Below are 19,358 nucleotides of genomic sequence, written 5' to 3'. Positions count from 1 at the left end.
AGCGAGGCTTGAACCGCTCTTGGAACATAGTGTGGAAGGGATGACGCCGATGGCGGTGGGTGGATGGTCTATGTGTATAGCTTTACCCTGAATGCCTGCATACTTAGATGTGCCTCTTTTAATCATCAACCATATAAGTTGATAAATGTTGTACCTTCAATAAATGTAACCATATTGCTACAGTTAGAGGCACCTCTTTTATACTCCGTTGTGACATGCTGCTACTCTTATATCAAGACATCGCTTGTTTATAAAGTCAAGATTTATAAAAAAAATTGATTGTCTTGCAAAACGCTCTCAAACCAAGTTAATCTCAATCCAAGGTTCTACTGTATATTGAAAAATCTGATTTGCATTGGCTTAGTATGTGTGACTGGATATCTTTCCTATTCCGAGAGATGTTGAATTAACAAGCTACAGTTAAAGTTTCCTAATGTGATGCAAGTTCACCTTTGACTATTTGTTTAATCATGATTGTGTTGTAGTTTTGTACAGCTGGAGGTCCGCTAATTGCATATCCCTGGTGTATATCATTGTTGATCTCAGGGTATGAAATATCCTTTCCGAGAAATGTTGACTTGGTACCTTGCAATACCTTGTTTTCCAACATGATGCAGGTTTGCCTATGATCATTTGTTTAATCACGATTGTGTATGTCATTACAAGTCACAAGATATGATGTGTTTTGTCAAACTGTATTCTAGATGCAAACCTTTAAATAAAATAAACAAACATGTTAACTTACTTGTTCTGTGCAACAGTATTGCACAGAGCGGCCCTGCTCCTCCTCCTCTGTGAGTGTCCCTATACCAAGCCAGCTGTTGTGGGGGCACTCGTGCAGGCATGCTCCCAAGCTCAGCTGTGTGCATCTATAGACACACATGGCATGGCCCCACCACCCACAACATTTGATTGAGAGCAGAAGGAGACAATGGCTTCCACTGCTGCCTCAGTCCCCATCAGTAGAGGGACAGGGGAGAGAAGAGATGCAGCCCGGCACAGCACTGGATTGATTGTGGTGGGGGAGCATAGCAATTTGCAGAATTGAAATGAATTGAGGTAAACACATGTAAATGGCCTACTTTAAAAGGAGTTGTAAACCCTCAAGGTTTTTCACCTTAATGCAATCTGTGCATTAAGGTAAATTACCTTCAGCGCTGCAGCTGCCGCCCCCCTTTTTCTTACCTGAATCCGGTCATTCCAGTGACAAGAATGAGCTCCAGCTGCTGTCTTGGATTGATTGGATTGATTGATAGCAGCGGAAGCCATTGCCTCCCGCTGCGGTCACTCAAATCCAGTGACACGGGAGCAGGGGGTTGGGCCCGGGTCCTGCTGTTTGTGTTGGAAGGAAGCAGCAGCAGGACTCGGGAGTGCTCCCGCATGGGTACCCCTATGGAAAGAGTCTCTCCATGGGGGCACCTGATGAAGAGGTGGAGCCAAGAGCTCCAGAAAAGGAGGATCAGGGCCCTTGCACCGAGGAGGTATGACATGTTTGTTATTTTACAAAAAAAGAAAATCTTTACAATCACTTTAAGCATCTCTTTACTTAAATGATCACACTATACCAGATGCAGTAAAAAAAAATCACTGGAGCTGAAAGCTAAACTGTTCTGTTTAGTCAGTCTTGTGATCCAAACAACCTTCCAGACAACATGCCCTGGTGACAAACTTCTTATACAGTTAAAACAAACATGAGATGAAAGAAATACATAGGTTGCCCTTGCAGGCCATCTTCTGAAAATGCTTGTCATTCTGGCCCACTGCGTAGCATTTCCTGAATCGCCAACAGGGAAGCAGCCAGAAAGGGCAGAATTTCTGACCTGCATATTTTGTTTCCGGTCAATGATGCAAAAACTATTGACGTCAGAGGATCAGCATGGCAGGCGGCCTCCAGCATTTTCAGAAGAAGTCAGCAATGGTGCCATGTGGATTTCTAACATGACAGGATAATACATCATTCACCTGCTTCCTATAGCTGATAGGACAATAAAGAAGCATTCCTCACTCTGCTCTCTCCCTCAGTCAACAGGCTCTAAGTACTAACTAGCTGTATAAAAATAAACAGCATGACATCTATGTTAAACATAGGAGGATTAAAGGCTTTTTTTTTTGTTTTTTTTGTTTTTTTGCCTTGATCGGAGCTTCAACATAGCAATGGATGCATAAATTGTGCATCCCTCATACCTGCAGAGGAAGGAGAGCCACTCCAGCATAAACCGCCTTGTTTTCTCCAGCCCCGAGGTGTCCGAGCCCCAGTGCTCCATGCCGTGGTTGGTGAATTCTCTGAGAATATCGAATCTCTCGGAGGAGGAAATGTCCCAGTGCCTCTGCTCTTTAATCTCTGTGAATAGCCAAGGCTTTACCAGCGCACCTCTGCAACCAGGAAAGAAGAATGGTTGAGAAAAGACCACACATAGACTAGTCATGTGTCCTCACACATATATCTATCTGCTCTGAAATGACAATTACAGAATAGCCGTTGTAATGGAAAGCAAGAGGATTGTTTTTAACCACTTAAGGACCAGGCCTCTTTTTCAGATTTGGCGTTTACACGTTTAAAACTGTTTTTTGTGCTAGAAAATTACTTAGAACCCCCAAACATTATATTTTGTTTTTTTCTAACACCCTAGAGAATAAAATGGCGGTCATTGCAATACTTTTTTTTCACACCGTATTTGCGCAGCGCTCTTACAAGCGCACTTTTTTTGGAAAAAAATCACTTTGTTGAATGAAAAAAATAAGACAACAGTAAAATCAGCCCAATTTTTTTCATATTGTGAAAGATAATGTTACGCCGAGTAAATTGATACCCAACATGTCATGCTTCAAAATTTCACCCGCTCCTGGAATGGCGTCAAACTTTTACCCTCAAAAATCTCCATAAGCGGCATTTAAAAAATTCTACAGATTGCATGTTTTGCGTTACAGGGAAGGTCGGGACGGGGGGTTACATTTTTTTTTATTTTTTTCTTATTTTACTTGATTTTATTTATTTTTACACTTTTTAAAAAAATAAAAATAAATGGATCACTTTTATTCCTATTACAAGGAACATCCCTTGTAATAGAAAAAAGCATGACTGGTTTCCGTTCCTGTCTTTTTAAGCAATAAATGCTTTTTATTTACAATATTACACTATTGGAGTTATTTTTTGGACTGTATTATTTATATATATATATATATATATATATATATATATATATATATATATATATATATATATATATATATATATACACACACACACACACATATACACACACACACACACACACCGTGATTAATTTCATGTCAGTGTTTTCTGTATATGCACATATATGAATTTACTATTTCTTATCACTCTTTTTTATGTCACAAGGGATTTAGAGTGGTCACAATAATTAGCGCAATTTATGTTTTTGTATTTTTCACACCATATGGATATTTTTTGGTTTTTATTGCAGCTTTTTATTTAGAATTTGCTTTGGAGCGCAGTTTACTCTCTGTTTACTTCCGCCAGCCTGGATTGCCAGGGAATATCTGTCCCTTGGTTTTCTCTATGGCTTCCTTCTGGCGCTGGCGGATTCCTTCTCCGGCTCACTGATTGCCCGGATAAGCCCGTAGCACCGGAGGGCGGCGGGAGGGCCGCCGGTAAGAACAATCAAGTGGCTGAACAGCCGCTATGATTGTTCTCTTGGTATAGGGAATCGCCGGCTGAAAAAAACGATATCTGGATGATGCCTGTAGCTGCAGGCATCATTCAGATATCAACAATGAAAGCCCAGGACATCATATGAAGGCCTGTGGTATGGAAGTGGTTAAAAATAACAATTTTGAAGCACCCCCATCCCCGCACACAAATGTGAATGCGCACATAGGTCCCGCATGCATATGTAAAGCGGAGATTGCATTACACATGTGAGGTATTGCCATGAATGTCAGAGTGTGAGCAGTCATTTTAGTCCCAGAGCTCATGTTTAACTTGAAACCTGTAAAGGTATTTAAAGCATGGCCTATGGAGATTTGTATGTGAAATTATAAATTTTGACTTGTTTGGTATCTATTTACTTGGTGCAACATCCTCTTTTATATTTTACCAAAAAAAATTGGATATTGTATTGTGTCTGTGTGCACCAAAATAAATTTAAGTGAATTTGTTTTCCTTTTTTTCCCGGCATAAAAAAATTGCAACAACCGACATTTTATTCTCCAGGACTGCTGCTTTCAGAAAATATGTAATGTTTGTGGGTTTCAAATAATTTTCTAGAAAAAAAAAAAAAAAAAATGCAGATTTTGACATGTATGTGAGAAATGTCCAAATTGGCCTTGGCAACAAGTGGTTATCAAGTGATAATCATCACGTGCATAGTCATTGTCAAGAAAAAAATGACCCCCTTGTTCAAACATACTGCATTTCATAACCCCTTTCAGACTGAGGCAGTTTTCAGGCTCTCTAGCGCAAAAATAGCGCCTGAAAATCACTGTAACAGACACCACTACTACAGTGATCACCGCTATCGTCTGTGTCCTGTGCCAGGTGGCTGCCCTGCTGCTTATAGGAAGTCACCCGCTCTGCATGGGCAACATTTTGAAAAACCTTGCATTTTCTCAATGAATGTATTCTCTGACTGGACGAGAGGCAGGGTGGTCGTTTCACAATTTCCACTTCATCCAATCAGATCCAATGCCTCCATTAAGAAAATAAGCAGCAGGGCAGTTGCACTGGACCCAGAAGCTAGCGACAAGCACTGTAAAAGCGGTGATTTTCCAGGGGCATCTTCCAGGTATGGATCGGGCATCGTTTTATTGGTCCAAGCTGGAGCAGTGTAACTATGTAAATATAGCCATGCCTGGAAAGCACTGCAGTAGTATTCAACTTTAATTCTCCTTTTAGGAAGTTGATCTACAATAAAGATACAGTAATAAGCGTCCCTCCTATGGTCCTCTAATGCTTCGCTGATAGCGATAGATAGCCCAGCAACCCCTCAACAGACATTACATTTTTAGGATAATAAACAGCTATGGGGCTATGCTGATCAGTATTGCGCATGGGCTTGGGTGAGAAAAATCCATAAGATTCACTGGGGAAGGCACTACAGATGAATGCTGCTCCTCTAGATAGGTCTTGAATAGCCTATTGCACATATATGAAATAGACAGAAGGGGGCGCCTACATCTAAATGTAGAGGATCTCTTAACCCCTTGGCACTGAGTGCACACAAATATGTGGCTGTTTATGAACTGCTGCATTTTGTGATGTACTTCTTCAAACCTTTTCTATTGAATACTGACCTTGCCAGCATAATTCCTGAAACCCCAGTCTGCATCGCTCGATTAGCATCCTCAAAGGAGAATATATCCCCATTTCCTGTAAAGCAAGCACCGATATTAAGAGCTTACAGCGGAATCCTCTCTTCAAATCAATTAGAAAAATAACCCAATATTCATAGAAAACAGCTGTTAACAGTCACTGCATCCCGGTTATATAAAAAAATAAAAATTAAAAAATTTAAATAAATCAATTAAAGAGGGATTTCACTGTAAAAAAAAAAAAATATTAAAGCGGTTCTGCACTCATAATAATACATTTGCCCATTCTGTTGCCTCTAGACCGTACATTTGATAATGCCACATGTTTTTTTTTTTTTATTAATCTACCTTTTGTAATTCGTAGTTTTTTATTTTCCTCCCCTGCGGCGATGGGCGGTCTCTTGCGGGGATCAGCATCATTTCCTGCTGAAGCCCGCACGGTCTCCTGGGATCTCGTCCAAGTAATCCCAGGAGACATTGCGGCTAATGCACCCGAAATCTCGCGAGATTTCGGCTGATACACCCGAAATCTCGCGTGATTTCGGCTATTACAGGGTGTATTAGCCGAAATCTCGCGAGATTTCGGGTGCATTAGCCGCAATGTCTCCTGGGATTACTTGGACGAGATCCCAGGAGACAGTGCGGGCTTCAGCAGGAAATGATGCTGATCCCCGCAAGAGACCGCCCATCGCCGCAGGGGAGGAAAATAAAAAACTACGAATTACAAAAGGTAGATTAATAAAAAAAAAAAAAAAAACATGTGGCATTATCAAATGTACGGTCTAGAGGCAACAGAATGGGCAAATGTATTATTATGAGTGCAGAACCGCTTTAAAAGACAGCAGCTACAAATACTGTAGCTGCTGACTTTTAATAAATGGACACTCACCTGTCCCAGGATCCAGCGATGTCGGCTGCTGCCGCCACCATTCTAGGTGAGGGAATCAGGAAGTGAAGCCTTGCGGCTTCACTTTCCATTTCCATACGACACATGCGCGAGCCGCGTAGCGCAGTAGGAATGGTCCGCGCTGTCTCTGGGACCCGTGTGTCCCCCAGCAGACAGCGCGGCGAGACAGGAAGAGGCATAGACTCGTGGAAATGCAATAATTTTTGTCAATATAAACTGCTAAATACCTTTTCTCATCAGCAGTATATAGCAGTCTTGTGACTTCTATCAGTGTCTGGTCAAAGCTTGTAGGAGGAGTTTTCATTCTTCTCCGATGGTCCTTTGAGGCAGCATGACCCCTAAACCCTCTGTCTGGACAGTGCTGATTGGCCCTGTGCTGATCACATGCACCCTCCCCCAAAAAAATAAAAAATAAAAAAAAACCTCTCTAGCAATAAACACCAAACTGAGCATGTGCAGAGTGAATCCAAGGCTCTGTTCTATTAGCAGATGGATTGGGAACAATAAAAGAAGGGGAGGATGAGAGAGGACAGGATCAAACAGCCTTTTTTACACATTGCAGAGGATTAGTGAGTATAACAAACAAGCATGCTTTACTGCATATACAGACTGATATTACTGTTGTGAGTTTACTAACGCTTTAAACCTACTCACATTCTAAGCCCTATGCCAACTACCCTGTAGAGTAACAATGTGTATACTTACCCAATCGAAGGGAGCTCTGGTCCAGTCACATGATCTCCCCAGTGGCTGACTTCTGGGGAGAGGAGAATGCAGCAACAGCTGCAGATCCTGGATAGGGACGTCACTCACAGATTTGCTATGGGGCATCAGTTATTTGCTGTCCCTCCTCTACACTGAAGCTGGTGCTTGGACTCGATCACATGACTGGACTGAAGCGTCCGCAGATTAGGTATGTACATCTTTCCTTTACAGGGCAGTTAGCACAGGGCTTAGAATTGAGGTGGGAGTAGCTTTAAGATTAATTAGCTTTTGATCGCACTCCTACTTTAAGGTTAGCAAGAACACTTGTATTTATCACTTACCAAATAAAGGTAGTGGATCTGCAATCTTAGCACAACGACTAATATATTCCCAATCTGCAAGCTTTGTATAGCGCTGCTCCCGGGATCTGCCATGAAGCTATAAGGAAAAGAAAACAAAATAATTAAATGGGTTATGCAACCCGAGGATGAACAGGATTTGCAGTGCTTGGATCAGGAAAAAAAAAAAACTTCTTTGGAATCCCCTCTAGCTGTCCAAAGTTAGGGTTCCAACTATTATTCTACAGATGAATCTTGGTGTGCTTTGTGTACATCTGCCATTATGCAGTAATCCAGTAAGGAGCTTCCTGTAATAAAGACCAGTCACTACTGCTCTCTCCTTGTGCAGGCTGACTGGTCTGGTCTCCACCCCCTCCTGTAGTTGCCCCCAGGAGCTTTTAGCCATAATGTGCTACTATCCATAGCATAGTAGTGAATTATGGAAGATTTACCTTGGAATCCTACTGGTTAGTCATTTTTAAGTTTAAGTGTGTAATATGAAATGTAACCGCACTAAGTGCACCACATTAGATGAATCAATAAATATTGAAAAAAAGTGCTCACTAATCATTTGTTAGTAATCAATCTTGAGTGATATAAAAAATAAAATAAAAATAAATAAAAAATCGAATTAATCAAAAAATAAGAGTAAATATATAAAAAGGCACAATGACTAAAAGTTAAACAAACTTAACCACTTGCCTCCCAAGCCAATAGTGACACTTCTCCCCTACATGTAAAAATAATCATTTGTTTGATAGAAAATTACTCAGGACCCCCAAAAACATTGTGTGTATATATACACACACACACACACTAATATAAATAATATATATATATATATATATATATATATATATATATATATATATATATATATACACACACACACACACATACATACATACATACATACATACACACACATCCACATACATATACATACACAGTGTGTTGAAAAAGTATTCATACCCCTTGAAATTTTTATTGGGATTTTATGTGATAGACCAGTGAAGGCTAACCTTGGCACCCCAGATGTTTTGGAACTACATTTCCCATGACCTCATGCACTCATCAGTATAGTTGAGCATCATGGGGAATGTAGTTCCAAAACATCTGGGGCGCCAAGGTTTGCCATCACTGTGATAGACCAACACAAAGTGGCACATAATTGTGAAGTGAAAGCAAAACGATAAATGGTTTTCAATTTTTTTTTACAAATAAAGATGTGGGGGCATTTGTATTCAGCCCCCGAGTCAATACTTTGTGGAACCCCCTTTCTCTGCAATTGCAGCTGAAAGTCTTTTTGAGGAAGTCTCTACCAGCTTTGTACATCTAGAGAGGGACATTTTTGCCCATTCTTCTTGGTAAAATATCTCAAGCTCTGTCAGATTAGATCGAGAGCGTCTGAACAGCAATTTTCAAGTCTTGCCACAGATTCTCAATTGGATTTAGGTCTGGACTTTGACTGGGCCATTCTAGCACATGAATATGCTTTGATCTAAACCAGGGATGTGCAATTAGCGAACCTCCAGCTGTTGCAAAACTACAAGTCCTATCATGCCTCTGCCTCTGGGTGTCATGCTTGTGGCTGTCAGAATCTTGCTATGCCTCATGGGACTTGCAGTTCTGCAACAGCTGGAGGTCTGATAATTGCATATCCCTTATCTAAACCATTCAATTGTAGATCTGGCTGTATGTTTAGGGTTATTGTCCTACTGGAAGGTGAACATCCACCCCAGTCTCAAGTCTTTTGCAGATTCTAACAGGTTTTCTTCTAAGATTGCCCTGTATTTGGCTCCATCCATCTTCCCATCAACTCTGACCTGCTTCCCTGTCCCTGCTGAAGAAAATCATCCCCACAACATGATGCTGCCACCACCATGTTTCACAGTGGGGATGGTGTGTTCAGGGTGATGTGCAGTGTTAGTTTTCCCCACACATAGCGTTTTGCCTTTAGGCCAAAAAGTTCAATTTTGGTCTCATCTGACCAGAGCACCTTCTTCCACATGTTTGCTGTGTCCCCCACATGGCTTCTTGCAAACTGCAAACAGGACTTCTTATGGCTTTCTTTCAACAATGGCTTTCTTCTTGTCACTCTTCCATAAAGGACAGATTTGTGGAGTGCATAACTAATAGTTGTCCTGTGGACAGATTCTCCTACCTAAGCTGTGGATCTCTGCAGCTCCTCCAGAGTTCTCCTTGCCCAGCCTGTCCATTTAGGTGGACGGCCATGTCTTGGTAGGTTTGCAGTTGTGCCATACTTTTTCCATTTTTGGATAATGGAATGAACCGCGCTCCGTCAAAGCTTGGGATATTTTTAATAACCTAACCCTGCTTTAAACTTCTCCACAACTTCATGGGCGTCCGCAGAACTTTTTCCAAGGGGGGCATCATTTTAAGGCCACTCATGCTCCGCCCCTTTTCGACAATCTCATGAAAATCTTTCCACTGGTAATACATATGTGTTATATAACAGATAATTCATCTTCACTTTGTATTGGAAGTTACTCTGGCGGCTGTGTTCCAGGCTCATATAGCCTAGAGAATGTACATCTTTTTACATTGCAATACATCTGTTGTGGTCATATATTGATCTCATACTGTCACTGTATAGGCTGTTTTCATCAAGATAAAAATATGGCCACAACAGATGTATTGCAATGTAAAAAGATGTACATTCTCTAGGCTATATGGGCATGGTACGCAGCCACCTGAGTAACCTTGCGGACACCCAGGCTTTCAAAAACCAGCCATGGAATTTTTTTTATACCAGCCTCACAGCATTATTATACCAGCCCAACAGCATTATTATACCAGCCCAACAGCATAACGTCATTATTTTCTTGTTCATGAAAGGGAAAAACCATACATTTTAAAGCACATTTGATGAAGAGAGTATTAGATATAGATATGAAATCACATAGGGCTTTTTATATATATATATATATATATATATATATATATATATATATATATATATATATATATATATATATATATATATATATATATATATATATATATATTCAAATTCCAGTTAATAGTGGTAAGTGATCAATCATCAAGGGGGACCCCAGAAACTCAGAACGTGGGGGGGGGGGGGGGGACCACCTTCTGCAGAAAGAATACTCTAAGGTAAGGGGGGTGGGTTACTAATATAAGGAGGAAACCCTTTATATCGGTGCCCCTTACATTATTGTATTCACTCCCCCCTTACATCAGTGACCCCCGACTGGCCTGGCGGTGCTTTCACTGACCTTCTCTCAGGTGCACTGTGCAGGGCTCAGTCAGTTGGCTCCAGCTTGGAGGTTTTATCCTATAGTCCAGGGCTCGACAAAACCCGGTCGCCAGGTCGCATTGGCGACTAGAAATAGCGACCTCGCGCCTGGGGCAGCACAGCTGGGGGTATCCTGTGTCTGTGGACCCCCCCAGCGTGATCGCGTCGGGCCGTTCCGCCGGCGGCCGAAAATTTAGGCCGCGGCTTTGAGGCCTTCTGCGGTCCTATGATTCCTTATGGAATCTGGCGCCCTCTTGTGGTCGCCGTTGGTATGACAAATCAGCAATGTTAATGAAGATTCCTCTACATGTATTATATTACCTGCCTTTTCTTCCCTTTATTTAGAACCCCCTAAACATTATATATATTTTTTATTCTAACACCCTAGAGAATAAAATGGTGGTTGTTGCAATACTGTCTGTCACACCGTATTTGTGCAGCGGACTTACAAGCGCACTTTTGTTGGGAAAAATAATTTAGTTAATAAAAAAATAAGACAACAGTAAAGTTAGCCCAATTATTTTTTATATTGTGAAAGATAATGTTACGCTGAGTAAATTGATACCCAACTTGTCACGCTTCAAAATTGCACCCGCTCATGGAATGGCGACAAACTTTTACCCTTTAAAATCTGCATAGGCGACGTTTAAAAAAATTCTACAGGTTGCACGTTTTGAGTTACAGAGGAGGTCTGGGGTAGAATTATTGCTCTCGCTCTACCGATCACGGCGCTACCTCCTATGTGTGGTTCGAACACCGATTTTATATGCGGGCAGGACAGGGCGCGTTTAAAAATTATTATTTTTTCTGCTTTATTTTAACTTTTTTTTTTTTTCACTGTTCTTTTAAAAAAAATGTTGTGTCACTTTTATTCTTATTACAAGGAATGTAAAAATCCCTTGTAATAGAAAAAGCATGACAGGTCCTCTTAAATATGAGATCCGGGGTCAGAGAGACCTCACATCTCATATTTACACTAAAATGCAATTGAAAAAAAAATTGTCATTTGAAAAAAATAAATAAAATGTCCCTCTAAGAGCTATGGGCAATGACTTGGAGACGGGGGGGGCGGCAACGGCGCTGCTATCTTCCCCTCACTTGTCTCCATGTCAGGCCAGGGACAGGTCCGGATCGTCGTCACGGACCTGGCTCCTAACTTTTTAAGCTGGCTCCTAGATTCCAAGCAAATTTGTCAACCCCTGCTATAGTCTGCTGTCCACAGTCCACACAAGTCTGACTTCTCCCATGACCCCCATCCCAGCAGCGCTCCCACTCTTGACTCCTCTCCAGACTCCCTCAGAGACTGCAGACATGCTACAGGAGATGGACAGAGACTGCAGACTTGAAACAAGAGCTCAATGCGGCCTCACCAGTGCCCATCAAATTCAGCCTCACTGTGCCCACCAAATGCAGCTTCACTGTGCCCACCAAATGCAGCTTCACTGTGCCCACCAAATTCTGCCTCACTGTGCCCACCAAATGCAGCCTCACTGTGTCCTTCAAATGCAGCCTCACTGTGTCCATCAAATGCAGCTTTACTGTGCCGTGAATGCAGTCTCACTGCGCCCATCATTGCAGCCCCTCCTGTGCAGTCCCTGTCTGTGGGAAGGTGTGTTGTTGATGCTCGGTACAGTACCTTGCATGCCAGCAGGATATCCATGACGGCCAGCAGCAGGCAGGGTCTGTTCTCGTTTTGGATGGGGATGGTGCTCCTTCCAGAGGATCTGTCTGCTGTGAGATGGAGTGGTCCCTGGCCACCTGCACCTTCAGCCGTCCTCATTTTCTGGCCCCAGTCAGCCTGCCCTCTGGTCCTGGGGAAGTGGAGAGCACTGAGTGGGAGTTGGAGAGAAGGGGGAGCAAAGAGTACTGGAGGGGTTGGAGAACACATGGGTGGGGGCAAAGAGCGAGGGGGAGTGGAGATCACAGGGGTGGGGAGCGGAGAGCGCTTGGGGGGAACTTGAGAGCACTGGGGGGGGCCAACAAGAACAGGGGTACAGAGCACGGTAGGCTGAGAGCACTGGGGGGGCTAAGAGTGTGGGGTGGTGAAGAGCACTGGGGGGTACAAAGAGCAGGGGGGAGTGGAGAGCAATGGGGGGAGCTTGAGTGCACCAGTGGGGGCCAGAAAGAACAGGGGTAGAAAGCACGGGGGACTGGAGAGCACTATGGGGGGTGGAGAGCACATGGGTGGGTGCAAAATGCAGGGGGAGTGGAGAGTACAGGGGTGGGGAGTGGAGAGTGCTGGGGGGGAGCCAAAAAGAACAGAACAGGAGTGGAGAGCACGGAGGGTAGAGAGCACTGGGGGGGCTGGAGAGCACCAGGGGGGCAGAAAGAACAGGGGTGGGGAGTAAGGGGGGCTGGAGAGCCCTGGGGTGGGGGCTGGAGAGTGATGGGGAGAGCTGAAGAGCACTGGGGGGGGGAAAAGAACAGGGGGGGGGCATTGGGGGGAGTGGAGAGCGCTGAGGGGAGAGCACTGGGCGGAAAGAACAGGGGGAGAGAGGAGAGCACTGGGGGGAGAAAGCACTGGGGGAGAGCACTGGGGGGAGTGGAGGGCACGGGGGGAGAGCACTGGGGGGGGGACGGGGGGGGGGCACTGGGGGAGAAAGAAATGGGATGGTGGCTAGAGAAGGATGGGGAGAGCTGGAGAGCAGCAAGAACAGGGGAGGAGAAAACTGGGGGGGGGGGGGGGGGGGGGGGGGGGGGGGGGGGGGCAGGACAGTGTGGTGGTGGAGGAGAGCACTGTGGGGGGGGGGGGGGCAGGAGAGTGTGGTGGTGGAGGAGAGCACTGGAGGGGGTGGCAGGAGAGTGTGGTGGTAGAGGAGAGCACTGGAGGGGGTGGCAGGAGAGTGTGGTGGTAATGGAGACCACTGGGGGGGCAGGAGAGTGTGGCGGTGGAGGAGAGCACTGGGAGGGCAGGAGAGTGTGGCGGTGGAGGAGAGCACTGGAGGGGTGGAAGGAGAGTGTGGTGGTGATGGAGACCACTGGGGGGGCAGGAGAGTGTGGCAGTGGAGGAGAGCACTGGGGGGGGCAGGAGAGTGTGGTGGTGGAGGAGAGCACTGGAGGGGGTGGCAGGAGAGTGTGGTGGTGATGGAGACCACTGGGGGGGCAGGAGAGTGTGGCGGTGGAGGAGAGCACTGGGGGGGGGGCAGGAGAGTGTGGTGTGGAGGAGAGCACTGAAGAGGTGGCAGGAGAGTGTGGTGGTGATGGAGACCACTGGGGGGGGGGGCAGGAGAGTGTGGCGGTGGAGGAGAGCACTGGGGGGGGGGGGGGGGCAGGAGAGTGTGGTGGTGGAGGAGAGCACTGGAGGGGTGGCAGGAGAGTGTGGTGGTGGAGGAGACCACTGGGGGGGGCAGGAGAGTGTGGTGGTGGAGGAGAGCACGGTGGTGGAGGAGAGCATGGAGGGGCAGGAGAGTGCGGTGGTGGAGAGCACGGGGGGGGCAGGAGAGTGCGGTGGTGGAGAGCACTGGGGGGGGCAGGAGAGTGCAGTGGTGGAAGAGAGCATGGGGGGGCAGGAGAGTGCGGTGGTGGAGAGCACTGGGGGGGGGCAGGAGAGGGCGGTGGTGGAGGAGAGCACTGGGGGGGGGCAGGAGAGTGTGGTGGTGGAGGAGAGCACTGGGGGGGGGGGGGGGGCAGGAGAGTGCAGTGGTGGAGGAGAGCACTGGGGGGGGGGGCAGGAGAGTGCGGTGGTGGAGGAGAGCACTGGGGGGGGCAGGAGAGTGCGGTGGTGGAGGAGAGCACGGGGGGCAGGAGAGTGTGGTGGTGGAAGAGAAGAGCACTGGGGGGGGCAGAAGAGTGCGGTGGTGGAAGAGAGCACTGGGGGGGGGGGGGGCAGGAGAGTGCGGTGGTGGAAGAGAGCACTGGGGGCAGGAGAGTGCGGTGGTGGAGGAGAGCACTGGGGGGGGGGCAGGAGAGTGTGTGGTGGAAGAGAAGAGCACTGGGGGGGGCAGGAGAGTGCGGTGGTGGAAGAGAGCACTGGGGGGGCAGGAGAGTGCGGTGGTGGAGGAGAGCACTGGGGGGGGGGCAGGAGAGTGTGTGGTGGAAGAGAAGAGCACTGGGGGGGGGGGGCAGGAGAGTGCGGTGGTGGAGGAGAGCACGGGGGGCAGGAGAGTGCGGTGGTGGAGGAGAGCACTGGGGGGGGGGGCAGGAGAGTGTGTGGTGGAAGAGAAGAGCACTGGGGGGGGGGCAGGAGAGTGCGGTGGTGGAAGAGAGCACTGGGGGGGCAGGAGAGTGCGGTGGTGGAGGAGAGCACTGGGGGGGGGGGCAGGAGAGTGTGTGGTGGAAGAGAAGAGCACTGGGGGGGGCAGGAGAGTGCGGTGGTGGAAGAGAGCACTGGGGGGGCAGGAGAGTGCGGTGGTGGAGGAGAGCACTGGGGGGGGGCAGGAGAGTGTGTGGTGGAAGAGAAGAGCACTGGGGGGGGGGGCAGGAGAGTGCGGTGGTGGAGGAGAGCACTGGGGGGGGGGGGGGGGCAGGAGAGTGTGTGGTGGAAGAGAAGAGCACTGGGGGGGCAGGAGAGTGCGGTGGTGGAAGAGAGCACTGGGGGGGGGGGGCAGGAGAGTGTGTGGTGGAAGAGAAGAGCACTGGGGGGGGGGGGGCAGGAGAGTGCGGTGGTGGAAGAGAGCACTGGGGGGGCAGGAGAGTGTGGTGGTGGAGGAGAGCACTGCAGTCCCCCCCCCTCTCGATCCTCCTATCCAGGCACTGTAGCACGGATGGACATCTACTCCTCTGGATCACAGCGCTGGATTGCTGTGTTCGGCGGCCGCTCTGTAACACAGTCCCGCCCCCCCCAGACCGACTCATGTGATAGGCGGAACATGGTTCTCTCTACTATCACACAAGCTGGTCTGGGGGGGGCGGGACTGTGCTACAGAGCGGCCGCCGAACACAGCCATCCAGCGCTGTAATCCAGAGGAGAGAGCGGACTCAGAAAAGAAAAATGCAGCATGGAGGCGGCGGCGGCAACACCTTGGGAATTCCAGGGGGGGGGGGCACTTGACCCCCCTTGCCCCCTGCTGCGGACGCCCATGCACAACTTTATCCCTGACCTGTCTGGTGTGTTCCTTGGCCTTCATGATGCTGTGTGTACACTAAGGTTCTCCAACAAACCACTGAGGGTTTCACAGAACAGCTGTATTTATACTGAGATTAAATTACACACAGGTGGACTCTATTTACTAATTAAATTACTTCTGATGGCAATTGGTTCCACAATATTTTAGTTAGGGGTACCAGAGTAAAGGGGGCTGAATACAACTGCACGCGGAATAAAATGGCGGTTGTTGCAACTTCTTTGGTCACACAGTATTTGCGCAGCGTTTTTGCAAATGCATTTTTTGGGAAAATTAATGAACAAAACATTTAAGTTAGCCCGATTATTTTTTATAATGTGAAAGATGGTGCTACGCCAAGTAAATAGATACCTAACATGTCACGCTTTAAAATTGCACACACTAGTGGAATGGCGCCAAACTTCGGTACTTAAAAATCTCCATAGGCAATGCTTTAACATTTTTACAGGTTACCAGTTTAGAGTTCCAGTGGAGGTCTAGTGCTAGAAATATTGCTCTCATTCTAATATTTGCGCCGATACTTTACATGTGTGGTTTGAATGTTGTTTACATATGCGGATGTGACCTACGTATGTGTTCACTTCTGTGTTCGAGCATGCATGCACATGGGGGAATTAAAATGTTTATTGCTTATTTTATTTAAAAAAAATAAAAACACCTTTACAATTTCCCTTTAAATTGTTATCTTTTGATAACCAATTCTTATTACAAGAAATGTAAATATTCCTTGTAATAGGAACAGGGCTCGACAGGTCCTCTTTATGGAGAGTTGGAAAAAAGGAAAAAACTGCGCTATGATAAAAATATTATACTAATCGTCCACAATGGAACTTTGATCAGCTGCGGCTAGACTGTATTACATAATTACAGAAAAAAACACATGAAAAATTGAGTAAGCTGCGCTAAATCATAAACCCACAAAAAATTCAATGAAGTAAAAAACATTAGACAAAATTTCAATAATAATGTGCAAAATTAGGCCTATTACCCCCAGTCCTAAAGAATAAGGGTTATAGGGTAATTGATCACAGTGAACAACGGAAAAAGAAAAAACAAAAACAAAAAATATAAAACAAAAATAGTGAACACCCAATGTGTAATTATATAGACGACATTTAAATTCCAATATAGATGAAATCGTCAAATCTTCTACTGTGTAGCAAGTGCTTGATCCACCAACATACAGCCAAAATTACTCCTTACCAGAATTTCATGACCCCCCACTACAGAGGGTCACCAACAGCATATAACAATAGATATCTCCCACTTCAGAAGGGTCTCAACTGTTCTCCTCCCTCCACCAATATCATGACCAGGTTGTCAAACAAGTATCTTTAGTTATCTCCCATATATTAGGTCATATGGGCCAATTCCAAGCAAAAACTAAATTGAAGCTCCAATAGTGTAAAACCTTTTAATATAACTCAAATATAAAAACAAAAATGCACTTACAAAGCACAAAGGAAAGATCAGCCTTAAGTCCGATGCGCCGGCCGGACGCAAATGGACAAACTCATCGTTCCTCTTTATGGAGAGATCTGGGGTCTTTAAGTTCCCACATCTCTCCTCTAGCCTGGAAAGCCTGAGATTAAAGAAAAAAAAAAAATCAACCTCACCCTTTCCAGCCGAATACACGGCAGCGTATTCGTTTGAGTAACGTTGCGCCCAGCCTCCGAGAGCCATTTTGTCCCTGGTCAGCTCTATGGTAAACTTCTGCCGATGGTGGTTTCATTCTCAGGCTCGCCGATCTCACGAGTGAGACTGGAGAAGCCCTGGAGGGGGAACACCGCCTGTAAAAACAATTAAGCTGCAAAAACAGCCCCTATGATTGTTTTTACTGTGCAGGGAATTGCAGGCTGAAAAAGAATGATATCTGGACATCAGGCATCTTCCAAATATCGCCACTTCAAGTTCCCGATGGCAAATGACTTGAACCCGGGTGAAGTGGTTATAGTATAACTAAAATGCAAAACTTGAATAGAGTGGACAGGAATTAGAATGTTTGTCAGTTTTTATTGCTCTCTGTGCCCCCCGTTATGGAAAGTCACCCCCTCTATTTGTCCTGTGTACCATTATCATTGAAGCGAAAGAAAATCCCAAATTTGGAAAATCCCTAATTTTGGGCTTTCCCCAAATAAGTAATTGAGGGCAAATCTTCCAATGGGGGCACCAGTTCTGGTGACCTGGGGGTCCCAAAGGCATTTCCTTAATTTGCAGGGATTTCCTCTCACTTCCTGTTTTGGCTATAGGACTGGAAGTAACAGTAAATCTTTGCAATGGGACACAAATGGTGAAAAAAATTAAATAAATAATAATCTGACGGGGTTATTAAAAAAAAAAAAAAAAAAGAAGTTTTATAATTCTACTTTAATCTCTACCGCGCTTTTGGTTCTGGCTGTGTCATCGAGCCGCAAACAGAACAGCTTGTGTGGGATAACGTCACCTTCCAGGCCACACCTTAGGTGGACCCGCGCAGCATGTCTGTTTGCGGCTTGGTGACACAGCCAGAGCAAACAGCACGGTAGATGTTAATATAGTGTTGACTTTCGTGTTGGGCTGACACTGAAATTGTAAGCATAATACTTTTTATGGTTTAATACATTACAGAAGCCTCTCTTCTCCCCTCTATATCTGTGTGAGAAAAAGGGACACAATCAGATGATAGAATTTTTTATGTGCTGGAGAGGATTTTCCATTGTTGTTACATAAGAAGACAGTGTGATTGGTTTTGGACTTTACTTAATTTCCCTGTTGGCGAGTACACGGTTTGTTCAAGGAGAGGTCACGTGGTGGTCACCTAATAATCTGGACCGCACCTTATAGATATTACAACGCGACTGGATTCACCTGCTATAAAGGACCGCATGAGCACTTTATACGTTTTTTTAAAAAATTGACTTTATGAATTAATTATAAATATTATATATATTTACACAATTTTTGATTACTTCTCTAATTGATTTTATATCACTCAAGATTACTAACAAATGATTCGTGAGCACTTTTTTCATTATTAATTCATTGTAGTAAACTTAGCGCAGTTCTATTTCATATTACACACATATACCTTTTGATCACCAGTAACTGCAGCTTATAATATTTTTTTCATTCACAATTAATAGTTGCCACAGATTTCCACATTTATGTATAATTTTTAAAGTTTAAATTTCACTAAAAAGGTACGAAACAAAAAAAAACATCCTTGTTTCAGAACATCTGAACTCACAGTGACCAGAGAAGCGCCCCATTCCCTCAAGTCTGGGATAAGCTTATGAGCCAGATTGACTTTCTCCTGGACTCCAGTTCTGATCTTCACAGTCAGAGGAACGTCTAGAACCTAGAGATAGGACAGTGGAAAATATTAGATTCTCAAAGATGGTTGCAAAATAGACTTTTGTTATGTCCCAGCTGTGCCCACAGCTTATACATCTTCTTGTCACATTAAAATACTGCCACTATATACCTTTTTATATGATCTGTATACCACGGTTACACGAGAAACTGCACAGTTTCTCCAGCGCTGAGAGTTCAGGTAGGAGGAGATTTCCACTACCGTCTGTATACACACCCACATGTGTGATGTCAATATCATGTGACCTGGCTAGCTCAGAGAACAAGAAAATGTTCTCTCCAGCATAAAATACACAACTGAGCATGTGCAGGTCAGCCACTCTGCTTGTGTTAGCTGTCCTTCCCCAGATAGACAGTGCAGGAGGGAAGGATCTGAGCATACAGGATAAAATGGCCTTTTTACACAATGCAGAGGATAACCCCTT

General features: G+C 45.3%; 1 protein-coding gene across 3 annotated transcripts in view; it reads right to left on the bottom strand.

Moving 5' to 3' along the window:
- The window catches only part of DUS3L (dihydrouridine synthase 3 like), a 51,931-nt gene that overhangs the window by 8,976 nt on the left and 23,597 nt on the right, over positions 1-19,358 (bottom strand). For all 3 annotated transcript variants that reach the window (XM_077490840.1, XM_077490838.1, XM_077490839.1), the window contains exons 9-12: positions 18,809-18,919; positions 7,243-7,339; positions 5,272-5,347; positions 2,185-2,373 (exon numbers count right to left, since the gene is read on the bottom strand). In XM_077490840.1, coding sequence (XP_077346966.1) covers positions 2,185-2,373; positions 5,272-5,347; positions 7,243-7,339; positions 18,809-18,919 — 473 coding nt within the window. The remainder of the gene's footprint in view (positions 1-2,184; positions 2,374-5,271; positions 5,348-7,242; positions 7,340-18,808; positions 18,920-19,358) is intronic.

The sequence above is a fragment of the Lithobates pipiens genome, unplaced genomic scaffold, assembly GCF_037356315.1.
Source record: "Lithobates pipiens isolate NorthernLeopardFrog02 unplaced genomic scaffold, aLitPip1_a1.2 Scaffold_19, whole genome shotgun sequence".
Lineage (NCBI taxonomy): Eukaryota > Metazoa > Chordata > Amphibia > Anura > Ranidae > Lithobates > Lithobates pipiens.
The sequence above is the reverse complement of the archived record's forward strand: the minus strand, read 5'-3'. Positions and strand labels throughout refer to the sequence as shown.